This window comes from Haliotis rubra, unplaced genomic scaffold (assembly GCF_003918875.1).
Source record: "Haliotis rubra isolate DU_JTF1 unplaced genomic scaffold, ASM391887v1 Scf1188, whole genome shotgun sequence".
Taxonomy (NCBI): Eukaryota; Metazoa; Mollusca; class Gastropoda; order Lepetellida; family Haliotidae; genus Haliotis; species Haliotis rubra.
Genome location: NW_025765101.1, coordinates 155,565 through 170,423, shown reverse-complemented (window position 1 = coordinate 170,423; position 14,859 = coordinate 155,565). Strand labels below are relative to the sequence as shown.

The window sequence follows — 14,859 nt, the reverse complement described above, 5'->3', positions numbered from 1 at the left end:
AAAAGAACCCACGAATCCGTTGGTATTTGACCACATGAATACGTGCAAACGCCTAGTTGCGGGTACAGCAACGTGCAGTGAACATGGACAAAGTACTGTGACTATGTGTCCCAGTCCACCCAGCTGTGAATGGGTACCTCGTTAGGATGAGAAAGCCACAATAACTCGGTGAGCCTAGTGGTAGCAAGAATTGTATACTCCCCAGGGAGTTGAGATTCATAATGCGATGTGGCGTTGAGATTGACATCCAATGATCGAGGGAAAAAATACCAGCGCCTTGAGCATGCACTAGTGCGTGGATATGTGCGCTATATAAATATCCTACAATAATAATAATATAAACATATGCCTCTAGCAGGAAATGTCATCGTATCCCAGTTGCGTAGGTCGATGATCATGATGTTGATCACTGATGTTAATTACTGACAGCCGCCATACCCTGGAATGTTGTTTGTTTTTATTGTTTGTTTGTTAAACAATAAAGTCATGGTTTTAGCGAAGGTCTGTGTGTCTGTGGTTGTACTGAGCAATCCCATGGAGAGAATGGATGAAGAATCAGACATTTCTTGCTCCCGCAAGTCCTTGTTACTGTTGCAGAATGGTGTCGTCGTTCAAGCTCCGTGTTGACCCTGATGCAGGCAGATGTCAATCTTCAATTCTAGTTCCGGTAAAAGTGTAGTTCATATGACCTGATGTCGGGTCCTCCATGGTGATATCGCCCCATGTCAGTCTACCATCTTTAAAAAACACAAAAATTAAGAATTACAACAAGTAAATACATTTGGTCTTGCCGATCCGTCGAACATAAGGATTACTTTGACTATATAAATGGCAATGCCACTTTGATGTTTTAGATGAATATTTGTTAGAAGGACCCCAAACCGACCCAATATCATATTTATTTTTAGTCACCAACCCATCCGAAGCAAACATGAAGATGACTAAAATACTGTACTAGATCTGCAATTTATGTTTGAATATGATTGTTTGGCGCCACAGATCACAACGGTACATCACTGACATCCTAGACACTGTTGTTGTACCACATTTCAATGACCATCCTCTGAACACAAGGCCAGTCTTCATAGACGATAATGTTAGGTGACGTCATGCAGGTGCCCTGTGGTGACTTCCTACACCAACAGGCGGTAGCAATTCTACCTTGGCCCGCCTTGAGTCTAGCTCTCTAGAGTGAGTGAGTATAGTCTTACGCCGCTTTTAGCAATATTCCAGCAATATCACGGAGGGGGACACTAGAAATGGGCACATTGTACCCATATGGAGATTCGAACCCGAGTCTTCGGCGTTACGAGCGAACGCTTTAACCACCAGGCTACTCCACCACCCCCAGAAGATGTCAAAGAGACACACCAGTACAAAATCTTGACGTACTGGGACAAGCCCTCAATCAAGAATGGAACGCAGTGCTTCAAAGTCAGATTCAACGTCTGATACAGTCAGGGAGGAAGAGGGCCAGGGCTGTTGTTGCAGATGGTGGATGTTTCATCAGATATTGACATGGTATTCGGTTATTGATACATGTGTGATTTCCTGAGGATTGTACGCTAAAATATTGAACATGACCGCACTTGTTAACATCAATAGTTCTCAGCGTAACAAAATGGATTCTGCTACGAATAGTCGTGAGTATTTCATTCTTAGATTTATCATTTAATTATTCCGTGTGGGTCAGTTTATCAAAATAGTAAGTTAAATTGAGGCTTGGATCAGTCCCTTTGGTATGGTTAATGATAACACATTGATACTCGGAAAACATACGGGGTATTGCGATACTACTGTTGCTTGGAAACCTTCATGTTAATAACTTTGTGAGGGAAACTTAATATTTCAGAACAGCATTGTGAAGGTAACCATGGCGACATGCTAGGCAGCTGAAGTACTAGTGGTACTCACGGGTCTTCCTCCTTCAGATCGAGACTTGCTTTAAAAGCAGCAGCCAAGGCGTCGCCCTCACTCAGACCACGATTGTAGCAGGCATTGTTCCTCCTGTGGCTGCAGTTGAACAAGAAATGGGGAAACAGTCGTCACTCTGCTGGGCTACAAAACGTTGTTAAATGGGAACAAATGCATTCTTTCCCTAGGTAGTTATGAGTTGGACGGAAGTAATCTTGGACGTTAAATCAAGGTTTCAATATTTTCCATCACATACCTGCATATTTTACAAGTGTCTGATCTTGTATATTATTGAAGACCGTCCGTTTCTAGTACAACATTTCTACTGTGTGTTGGATAATATAGCTATCTATGTACCAAAGTAAAGCCTAGATCAGCTGTGACATCATACACAAATATCTAGTAGCTCTTAACAAGCCACGTCTTGACAGCGTTACACAAATACTGAATAGATTCAACGAGACACGTCTTGACATCATTACTCAAATACTGAATAGATTCAACGAGACACGTCTTGACATCATTACTCAAATACTGAATAGCTTCAACAAGTCACGTTTTGACATCATTACACAAATACTCAATAGCTTCAACGAGTCACGTTTTGACATTATTACACAAATACTGAATAGCTTCAACAAGCCACGTTTTGACAACATTATTCAAATACTGAATAGCTTCAACGAGCCACGTTTTGACATCATTACTCAAATACTGAATAGCTTCAACAAGCCACGTTTTGACGTCACTACTCAAATAGTGAACAGCTTCAACAAGCCACGTTTTGACGTCACCACTCAAATAGTGAATAGATTCAACAAGCCATGTTTAAACATCATAACTCAAATACTAAATAGCCTCAACAAGCCACGTTTTGATATCATTACTCAAATACTGAATAGCTTCAACAAGCCACGTTTAGACATCATTACTCAAATACTGAATAGATTCAACAAGCCACGTTTTGACATCATTACTCAAATACTGAATAGCTTCAACAAGCCACGTTTTGACGTCACTACTCAAATAGTGAATAGCTTCAACAAGCCACGTTTTGACGTCACTACTCAAATAGTGAATAGATTCAACAAGCCACGTTTTGACGTCACCACTCAAATAGTGAATAGATTCAACAAGCCATGTTTAAACATCATAACTCAAATACTAAATAGCCTCAACAAGCCACGTTTTGACATCATTACTCAAATACTAAATAGCCTCAACAAGCCACGTTTTGACATCATTACTCAAATACTGAATAGCTTCAACAAGCCACGTTTTGACATCATTACATACATAATGAATAACTTTTACAAGCGCGTTTTGGGGATAAAACTCACCGTCTTGCATGTGTCTCTTTCACATTCACACTTGTTTCAAAAGCAGCAGCAAGACCTTCAGATTCATCCAGATAGTCCTTATATCCATATGCCTCTTTTCCCTGGCTGTACACATAACATTCATTTCGCATTAAACTAGACGGCAAACGGAGTATAAACTAAACAATCAAGTCAGAGTATTTCCAATTATTTAAACTTTGTGAAACCTTTTCAATTTGCATTTATGTAATATGGTGCATGGAGTCTTGCACATTTCCAATTTCCTTTCCAAGCGAGCTGTAATAGGTGAGGTGAAATTGGGTTTAACGTCGTGCTTGAGAATATTTCGCTCATATGACGACGTGTATGCGTGTGTATGTGTATGTGCGGCTGCTTGTACTAGCCCAGACTGAAGCTGGTGTTATAGTGCTAGCCCACTGAGATACCATGACGCAGTGAAGCATGAATACCCCACTCAGACACATTATACTGACTCCAAGCCGACCAGTCCTTGTTGTACCCATTAATGCCGAGCGTCAGGCAGAGACCAACAAGTACCATATTTCAACGTCTTTTGGTATGACGCGGCCTGGGATCGAACCCGCGACCTTCCGCTCTCCGGGCGGACGCTCTAACCACTACACCACGGAGGCGGTCTCGAGCTGTAATAAAATATACTATTGATATTGTATATATGAACTGTAATTTGCCTATTTGAATTGCAAAATTATTTACTTATTTTCTATATTCAGAAATATTTATCGAAAATAGAAAGATGAGGAACATCTACCACGATGTAACAAATACTAGTACGATATTTACTGTTTCATCCAAATGAAGGAAGTGCCATTTCCCGTGGGTACATACGAATATATTTTTCAGATTTGTGATATGTTAAACGTCTCAAACATTCAGCCGTACCACAATACTTGCTTGTGGTTTAAGTATATTACAAACACAAAACAATTACTTACTGTCCTAGTCTTGACGTATGGTTGTGACGTGTTGATTGTTGATTGGTTGGATCACTTGGCCGATTTGGAATCATCACTCGGTGATGTCTGACAGGACTTGACTTCTGTCTTCCTCGACACACCGTGTGGCTGTATTTATACGACCGGCCACAGTCAGGGCATACTTCCTTCACGTCATAGGCAGCTTTATCTTCCCGCTTCCCCGACCCACGAGAATGGCAGACGTCATGTTTGTGTCTGTAGTTGGCGCCACAGTCAGGACATATCTTGACCACTATTTCAGCTGGTTTGGGGTCGCTGTGTCTTCTACCACTGTCCGATACACTGGATCGCCCTGCTGTACTTTTCCCTAATGTATCTGATGGTTTGGGGTGTCCCCGGGTGCCTGAACTCTTACCCGCCGATGGTGTGGTAGGCCGCCAGGCACCGGTAATGTTACCTGCTGATGGAGTGCTATGTCGCCCAGCTCCTGAACTGTTACCTGCTGACGGAGTGCTATGTCGCCCAGCTCCTGAACTGTTTCCTGCTGATGGTGTGTTATGTCGCCCAGTTCCCGAACTGTTACCTGCTGGTGGAGTGTTATGTCGCCCAGTTCCCGAACTGTTACCTGCTGGTGGAGTGTTATGTCGCCCAGTTCCCGAACTGTTACCTGCTCGTGGAGTGTCATGTCGCCCAGTTCCCGAACTGCCAACCACTGATGATGAGGGTGTGCTGGAACTGAATGAGGAACCAGACTTGAGGCTGGATGATGTTTTCTTTTCCTTGCACCTCCACTCGTGAGATGCCAGACGCTTGAACCCTACTCCACAGTGAGGACAGATCTCAGTCATGTTGGTCGGTACTCTCTACGGTACACTGAAAGTAAAATACTTACACTGTAAATTTATCTATTACTTTTCAAGGTTTATCAGCACCGTCCCCGCGCTCGAGGGTTTCAACAAAGGGTGTAAATATCTCAGGTGTGTTATCCGACATTTGAAACCTCACGCTACGCGTTCGGTTCCAAATGAAATTTAGAGACTATCAATTCTGCCTAACATTAATCTAATTTCCCAACACAGTACGCTTATCTCCTAATTATGTTGATCGGTTTTGTCGATCATTAGGCCGACACACCGCGATATAACTGGAATACCGCTAAACCCACTTATTTTGATAAATTGTTGCAATACAGATGGGCAAATTAATGATCTATGACGTCATCAGCATGGGTAATAGGCTCCTCTTTGGGAAATACAATGTGAGTGAATAAGGAGCTAGATCATTAGGTACATTATAAGATAATGTGCAGTGATAATGATCTCACACAAATTATGTGTTCACTAAGGTTGACTGACTGAGTTTGGTTTTACGCCGCTTTTAGCAATATTCCAGCAATATCACGGCGGGGGACACCAGAAATCGGCTTCACACATTGTACCAATGTGGGGATTCGAACCCGGGTCTTCGGCGTGACGAACCAACGCTTTAACCACTAGGCTACCCCACCGCCTCCTGTTCAGTAAGGAAGTGAACCAAATGAGTCTTCAGTTTCAGTCTCAAACATAGATTCGATATCTCCGAAGTGGATGTTAACTGTTTAGAAGAGTAGTAAACATTAACGAGTACGTGAAAAGGGAAAAAAAACAACCTGTTTTTCAGTTTCCATCAATATCACGCCCGGGCGCCAGATATAGGCTTTACACATTATACTCATCTGGGAATCGAACCTAAGTTTTAGGCGTGACGAGCGAACGCTTTAACCACAAGGCTATATACATGCAATGTAAACTTGGTCCGAGAAGATGGAGATAGTATTATTCAGCAACTTTTCAGGGTTTTCATGTCAGGGGATTACACAATGGACGAACGCCTTGGTGGTGCACACAATGCAGCTCTGTAATTTGATACGTGACATTCAAGTTGTACAGCGACGGGCGGAAATACGTGATGTTCCGGATGAAGCGGCAAGCCACTTTAGGAGTAGGTCAGATACTGGAGTCAAATGTCCCTCGAAGTCTCATAAAGAACAAAGTACTTCACCCTTGCCCTCTACCATATTTCGTTTTTTTAACATAAACAATGGCTATTTCAGAGATCCTGTTCCCGAGGGAGAAACCCTCACGCTTCTGTTTAGTACATGTATATCGTTGTAAGTGTATGTAGGTTTACACAGTGTTACGTATTGTGTAAGGTGGATATTAGGACAAATTAGTTTAATGGATTCAATATATTTTTTTGAGCATTACAATAAATAACATGGATCAGCGAGTTTACAATATTACACATACAAAAAAAAACGAATCCTTTCAATCACACATTCATACTATTCATGATTCGTACATTACCATATTGACAGAGTGAGTGAGTAAGTGTCTATCGAGGCCCATGATATGAATCACTGGATTGTGTAGTCGAGACTCGGTTAGTGAGTGAGTGAGTATCACGCGGCCAGTGGTTCGAACCACGGACCCTCAACTCGACGTGACAGGAAAGAGAGTGTTGGGGTGGTGGTGGTGGTGGTTCCGTGAGAAGAGAGCCAGTGAGCAAGTGTGAGCGGGTTCTGAATGAGTGAGTGATGCTTCATGTCTCAAGAAGCAATATAACACGAAATGTATATCAGCCTGTGTGGACCAGACAAAGCAGACGCTGAAGGTTAGAGATACGACCATCGTCACAACGTCTGAACCGTAATTTTGCCAGCCCAAGAAAACCTATTCTCACCCGAATTCCCCGCCTGATGTAGAGAGTATAGGAGGATCCACCCACCAACCATTTTTGTCCTGATAGATTGTTAAATGAACTGTGCGCGCGCACACACCTTCTCAAAAAGCTGTATCTGCCACTGTCTAATGTTGTTACAAACGTGAAAACCCGTGGAGATCAGGGTTAGAATTGCTCTTCAGTGATTGTACCCCATAACCCCTACATGCCATTACCCCTACACCCCAGTACCCCTACAGACGGCATTTACCTGGCTGGCAATAATGGACTGACCCAAGGAGAGATTAGTTCACAGAGTATACAAATGACATCAAGGGAGGGGTAAGTGCATAGAGTATACAGATGAGATCCAGGGACGGGTTAGTGCATAGAGTATACAGGTGACATCAAGGGAGGGGTTAGTGCATAGAGTATACAGATGAGATCAAGGGAGGGATTAGTGTATAGAGTATACAGATGAGATCAAGGGAGGGGTTAGTGCATAAAGTATACAGATGAGATCAAGGGAGGGATTAGTGTATAGAGTATACAGATGAGATCAAGGGAGGGGTTAGTGCATAAAGTATACAGATCAGATCAAGGGAGGGATTAGTGCACAGAGGATACAGATGAGATCAAGGGAGGGATTAGTGCACAGAGCATACAGATGAGATCAAGGGAGGGTTAGTGCATAGAGTATAGAGACGAGATCAAGGAAGGGGTTAGTGCATAGAGTATACAGATAAGATCAAGGGAGGGGTTAGTGCATAGAGTATACAGACGAGATCAAGGGAGGGGTTAGTGCATAGAGTATACAGATGAGATCAAGGGAGGGGTTAGTGCATAGAGTATACAGATGAGGTCAAGGAAGGGGTTAGTGCATAGAGTATACAGATGAGATCAAGGGAGGGATTAGTGCATAGAGTATACAGATGAGATCAAGGGAGGAATTAGTGCTCAGAGTATACAGATGAGATCAAGGGAGGGGTTAGTGCATAGAGTATACAGATGAGATCAAGGGAGGGGTTAGTGCATAGAGTATACAGATCAGATGAAGGGAGGGGTTAGTGTATGGTATACAGATGACATCAAGGGAGGGGTTAGTGCATAGAGTATACAGATCAGATGAAGGAAGGGGTTATTGTATAGAGTATACAGATGAGATCAAAGGGGGGGTTAGTGCATAGAGAATACAGATGAGATCAAGGGAGGGGTTAGTGCATAGAGTATACAGATGAGATCAAGGGAGGGGTTAGTGCATAGAGTATACAGATGAGAACAAGGGAGGGGTTAGTGCATAGAGTATACAGATGAGATCAAGGGAGGGGTAAGTGCATAGAGTATACAGATCAGATGAAGGAAGGGGTTATTGTATAGAGTATACAGATGAGATCAAGGGAAGGATTAGTGCATAGAATATACAGATGAGATCGAGGGAGGGATTAGTGCATAGAGTATACAGATGAGATCAAGGGAGGGGTTAGTGCATAGAGTATACAGATGAGAACAAGGGAGGGGTTAGTGCATAGAGTATACAGATGAGATCAAGGGAGGGGTAAGTGCATAGAGTATACAGATGAGATCCAGGGAGGGGTTAGTGCATAGAGTATACAGATAAGATCAAGGAAGGGGTTAGTGCATAGAGTATACAGGTGACATCAAGGGAGGGGTTAGTGCATAGAGTATACATATGAGATCAAGGGAAGGGTTAGTGCATAGAGTATACAGATGAGATCAAGGGAGGGATTAGTGTATAGAGTATACAGATGAGTTCAAGGGAGGGGTTAATGCATAAAGTATACAGATGAGATCAAGGGAGAGGTTAGTGCACAGAGGATACAGATGAGATCAAGGGAGGAATTAGTGCACAGAGTATACACATGAGATCAAGGGAGGGGTTAGTGCATAGAGTATACAGATGAGATGAAGGGAGGGGTTAGTGCATAGAGTATAGAGACGAGATCAAGGAAGGGGTTAGTGCATAGAGTATACAGATGAGATGAAGGGAGGGGTTAGTGCATAGAGTATACAGATGAGATCAAGGGAGGGGTTAGTGCATAGAGTATACAGATGAGATCAAGGGAGGGGTTAGTGCATAAAGTATACAGATGACATCAAGGGAGGAATTAGTGCACAGAGTATACACATGAGATGAAGGGAGGGTTTAGTGCATAGAGTATACAGATGAGATCAAGGGAGGGGTTAGTGCATAGAGTATACAGATGAGAACAAGGGAGGGGTTAGTGCATAGAGTATACAAATGAGATCAAGGGAGGGATTAGTGTATAGAGTATACAGATGAGATCAAGGGAGGGGTTAGTGCATAAAGTATACAGATCAGATCAAGGGAGAGGTTAGTGCACAGAGGATACAGATGAGATCAAGGGAGGAATAAGTGCACAGAGTATACACATGAGATCAAGGGAGGGGTTAGTGCATAGAGTATACAGATGAGATGAAGGGAGGGGTTAGTGCATAGAGTATAGAGACGAGATCAAGGAAGGGGTTAGTGCATAGAGTATACAGATGAGATCAAGGGAGGGGTTAGTGCATAGAGTATACAGATGAGATCAAGGGAGGGGTTAGTGCATAGAGTATACAGATGAGAACAAGGGAGGGGTTAGTGCATAGAGTATAGAGATAAGATCAAGGAAGGGGTTAGTGCATAGAGTATACAGATGAGATCAATGGAGGGATTAGTGCATAGAGTATACAGATGAGATCAAGGGAGGAATTAGTGCACAGAGTATACACATGAGATCAAGGGAGGGGTTAGTGCATAGAGTATACAGATGAGATCAAGGGAGGGGTTAGTGCATAGAGTATACAGATCAGATGAAGGGAGGGGTTAGTGTATAGAGTATACAGATGACATCAAGGGAGGGGTTAGTGCATAGAGTATACAGATCAGATGAAGGGAGGGGTTAGTGTATAGAGTATACAGATGAGATCAAAGGAGGGGTTAGTGCATAGAGTATACAGATGAGATCAAGGGAGGGGTTAGTGCATAGAGTATGCAGATGAGATCAAGGGAGGGATTAGTGCACAGAGTATACAGATGAGATCAAGGGAGGGATTAGTGCATAGAGTATACAGATCAGATCAAGGGAGGGGTTAGTGCATAGAGTATACAGATGAGAACAAGGGAGGGGTTAGTGCATAGAGTATACAAATGAGATCAAGGGAGGGATTAGTGCATAGAGTATACAGATGAGATCAAGGGAGGGATTAGGGCATAGAGTATACAGATGAGATCTAGGGAAGGGTTAGTGCATAGAGTATACAGATGAGATCAAGGGAGGGATTAGTGCATAGAGTATACAGATGAGATCTAGGGAGGGGTTAGTGCATAGAGTATACAGATGAGATCAAGGGAGGGATTAGTGCATAGAGTATACAGATGAGATCTAGGGAAGGGTTAGTGCATAGAGTATACAGATGAGATCAAGGGAGGGATTAGTGCATAGAGTATACAGATGAGATCTAGGGAGGGGTTAGTGCATAGAGTATACAGATGAGATCAAGGGAGGGATTAGTGCATAGAGTATACAGATGAGATGAAGTGAGGGATTAATCTGTTGTTTAGTGTCTTGTGTCAAGGAAATTTGGGATTAGCTAAAATTTTATTAGTTTCATGATGAAAGATAAACTCTAGTGAGTAGAACAATTTTACAAATTAGATAGTGTGTAGGTTGTTAAATGTTGAAATTAAGTTGTTTTAGTGCCATGATTAAAGATACACAGTAATATTGAGACCCCAGTCTTAGGACCCCTAATGTTCATTATATATATTAATTATATTGTAGATGATATTGCTAGTAACATTAGACGACACGTCTCTATACGTTATAATTGATGATCCTGACATAGCTGCAGACTGTTTAAATAAGGACGTATTAGGAATTTCAAATTGGGCCAAAGAATGGAAGGTTTCATTCAATCCTAACAAAACAAATTCAATACAGTTCAGTAGAAAACTAAATAGAAGCATTAAACCTGATCTTACAATGAACGGTGTGATACTTCAAGACGTAGATTATCATAAGCATCTTAACCCTTCAAAATTACTGTTACTGGGATATTCACATAAACTCTATGAAAAGAAAGTTAGCCCACTGATTAAATGCTCAAGAAGTTTAAAATATCGATTATCGCGTAAAAGTTTAGAAATTATCTATAAATCTTTCATCTTACTGACGAGATATGCCAGATCATTTCTACTTGATACAATAAAACTATGGAATTCCCTAAGTTCTAAAATTCAAAATATTGATACTTTATCCCGATTCAAAAACTCGATATTAACACAATATAACAAAACTATTATTTTTATCTAAACTGATTTGATTTGAATGCTGATAGGTTTGATAGACATCATCGACAGCCCCTCGTGCTCATGTGGACATCCAGTCGAAAATCCTGTGCATTATTTCTTCACATACAATAAATACACGGAATTAAGACAAAAAACATATTTCTATTTAAGGGGTTTGGTATCAACACTGTACTATGGGTATCAACACTGTACTATGGTATCAACACTGTATTATAGGGGATCAACACTGTACCATGGGTATCAACACTGTACTATGGTATCAACACTGTACTATGGGTATCAACACTGTACTATGGGTATCAACACTGTACTAAAGGGGATTAACACTGTACTATGGGTATCAACACTGTACTATGGTATCAACACTGTACTATGGGTATCAACACTGTACCATGGGTATCAACACTGTACTATGGGTATCAACACTGTACTATGGCATCAACACTGTACTATGGGTATCAACACTGTACTATGGTACCAACACTGTACTATGGGTATCAACACTGTACTATGGGTATCAACACTGTACTATGGTATCAACACTGTACTATGGGTATCAACACTGTACTATGGGTATCAACACTGTACTATGGTATCAACACTGTACTATGGGTATCAACACTGTACCATGGGTATCAACACTGTACTATGGGTATCAACACTGTACTATAGGTATCAACACTACTATGGGTATCAACACTGTACTATGGGTATCAACACTGTACTATGGTATCAACACTGTACTATGGGTATCAACACTGTACTAAGGGTATCAACACTGTACTATGATATCAACACTGTACTATGGGTATCAACACTGTACTATGGGTATCAACACTGTACTATGGGTATCAACACTGTACTAAGGGTATCAACACTGTACTAAGGGTATCAACACTGTACTATGGGTATCAACACTGTACTATGGGTATCAACACTGTACTATGGTATCAACACTGTACTATGGGTATCAACACTGTACTATGGGTATCAACACTGCACTATGGGTATCAACACTGTACTATGGTATCAACACTGTACTATGGTATCAACACTGTACTATGAGTATCAACACTGTACTATGGGTATCAACACTGTACTATACAATACTGTACAATGTACATTGAATGTTAACAATTAATTGTTAATGTTCATGAATTAATCATGATGACAAATTATTGTTAATCCTTAATATGTTGATGATGACAAATGATGATATCAACCTTCATTAAAATCATTCTCTCAGCCTTATAGCTGTGTGTTGTTATGTCTCTTAAGTGGATTAGTCCATTGTATGGAATAGGTAACAGGCAGGGGGTAAACAGTGCAACAGACCGCAAATTATGTTGTTATAAACTGTAGGGGGAGTGTCATGTAGGGGTAATGGGGGGTTATCTCGTCAGTAACCCATGCTTGTCGTAAGAGACGACTAACAGGATGAATGGGGTGGTCAGACTCGCTGACTGGTTGACACATGTCCTATGCTTGCAAGAGGCGGGTGTCCCACGGAATTGACATAGCGCCGCACATTCGTTACGGAAAGGGGCGAGTGGTGACGAATGTGCGCCGCGGTGTAACTCCAATGCGCGACGTTAAACGACAAACAAACAAAACCAAAAACCAAACGTGAAATCAAGCAATGGCGGTTACCACATACACCGTTTCTCATTGTAAATGTAGATCACAAACCTTCGCTCCCTCTGGCTAGATAATGCCAGCGCGACGTATACAATGTTGTTGTATGCTGTGATCACCAGTCGGTGGAACGTCGATACACTTCACCGCTCCAATGAGACCCAGTGCGATAGGAACTGGTGCCACGTGGTGATATTAGCCACGCCCACTTATGAATATTAGTCCACTCGAGCACACTGCAGGTCCGACTCCTGTATCTGAGACACACGGTAAATCAATAAGCGTCAGGTTGTACATAAAGCCCACTTGTTTGTATGAAATGAGTACCAGGAACAGAAAACGAAAGTAGGGCTTTTCTTAGAACTTAGAAATACTGATCGTGGGTTGCGGTCTTCGCAGAATGAGAAAATTACAAAGGGATAGCTTTCGTTTTTTATGTACGAGAAAATCGTAATGAAGTGTTTTAGAAATGACTCATCTTAAAAGAATAGAGAGAGAGAGAGAGAGAGATCACAGAGACTCATCTTAAATTGTGTGTGTGTGTGAGAGAGAGAGAGAGAGAGAGAGAGAGAGAGAGAGAGAGAGAGAGAGAGAGAGAGAGAGAGAGAGAGATTATTACACGTCATCATATTACTCCGCGGTATGTCTACTTAACTACGGCAACTGTCATATACAGTGTGGGCATCAGTACGGCCACATGTTACTGGGAAAAATTCATTCAAAATAACACACAGAACAAATTCAAATAACATCATACTGGAATTAATCCAACTTGCAAGCCAACAAAACAATGATACCATTGAAGCTCGTTTGAACAGTCAGTTAGAAATACCATCAAAGATAACCTAACAAACGTTGTTGTCGGTCTCTCGGGACAAAAATCTAATTATCAGAACAAAAAACATCATCCAAATGAGAAACAAGGATATATACTTCAGCTCCCTCTCTTTGGCAGTTTCAGGGCGATATGATATGTATACAGCATCTACATTCAGTTTGAGTATTGAATAACTGTCAAAACAAGGTAAAAATATTAAGAACAAAGTTATTGACATACAAAAGCTAAATAGGAAAGACAAAACACATCCTGATAATAAGTCTCTGCTTAAAGCGTTTGTATGATTCCGCGAGACCAATACCACCTAAGACTGGAGGAAAATACATATTCATGAGCATAAGGAAACGCATCAGCTTAGGAGCACATTTTGTGTCCAAGTTTAGTTCCTTCAAAAATAGCTCATCCCAAAACTTGTCATGGCTGTTATCGATGAGGTGCAACATTTCATACATTGTTTTCTCGGTCAGATTCTGCTGATATTTGCTTTCAGCTTCGACAAGAGTCTGACGATAGAGATTAAACTATATCCACGATATGGTCTTTTAATGACAAAGGACAATGGTTCCGGGATTGGACGTGTTGGAATATTGGAGTACAAAGTTGGGATGTTTGTGTACCAAGAAGGGATAGTGGTGTACCAAGAAGGGATAGTGGTGTACAATGTAGGGAACGGGTGTACCAAGAAGGGATAGTGGTGTACCAAGAAAGGATAGTGGTGTACAAAGAAGGGATAGTGGTGTACCAAGAAGGGATAGTGGTGTACAATGTAGGGAACGGGCGTACCAAGAAGGGATAGTGGTGTACCAAGGAGGGATAGTGGTATACCAAGAAGGTATAGTGGTGTACCAAGAAGGGATAGTGATGTATCAAGAAGGGATAGTGGTGTACAATGTAGGGAACGGGTGTACAAAGAAGGGATAGTAGAGTACCAAGGAGGGATAGTGGTGTATAATGTAGGGAACGGGTGTACCAAGAAGGGATAGTGGTGTACCAAGAAGGGATAGTGGTGTACAAAGTAGGGAAAGGGTGTACAAAGAAGGGATAGTGGTGTACAATGTAGGGAACGGGTGTACCAAGAAGGGATAGTGGTGTGCCAAGACGGGATAGTGGTGTAGAAGAAGGGATAGTGGTGTACAAAGAAGGGATAGTGGTGTACCAAGA

General features: G+C 41.7%; 1 protein-coding gene across 6 annotated transcripts; it reads right to left on the bottom strand.

The window, feature by feature from the left end:
* Positions 1-374: 374 nt before the first annotated feature.
* LOC124260274 (replication initiator 1-like) lies at positions 375-13,197 on the bottom strand. 6 transcript variants are annotated; one of them, XM_046694572.1, is made up of 7 exons: positions 12,915-13,197; positions 4,875-5,062; positions 4,731-4,832; positions 4,208-4,688; positions 3,255-3,359; positions 1,902-2,013; positions 375-737 (listed from the first exon to the last, which is right to left on the bottom strand). In XM_046694572.1, exons 2-6 carry the CDS (start codon positions 5,035-5,037, stop codon positions 1,911-1,913), a joined length of 954 nt encoding a protein of 317 aa, XP_046550528.1. In that variant the 5' UTR covers positions 5,038-5,062; positions 12,915-13,197; the 3' UTR covers positions 375-737; positions 1,902-1,910. The 6 variants fall into 6 exon arrangements, with proteins under 6 accessions (XP_046550528.1, XP_046550519.1, XP_046550535.1 ...); XM_046694563.1 differs by having other exon boundaries at positions 1,915-2,013; positions 4,208-4,646; positions 4,689-4,849; positions 4,892-5,062; XM_046694556.1 differs by having other exon boundaries at positions 376-737; positions 1,915-2,013; positions 12,876-13,197.
* Between the last annotated feature and the right edge of the window lie 1,662 nt (positions 13,198-14,859).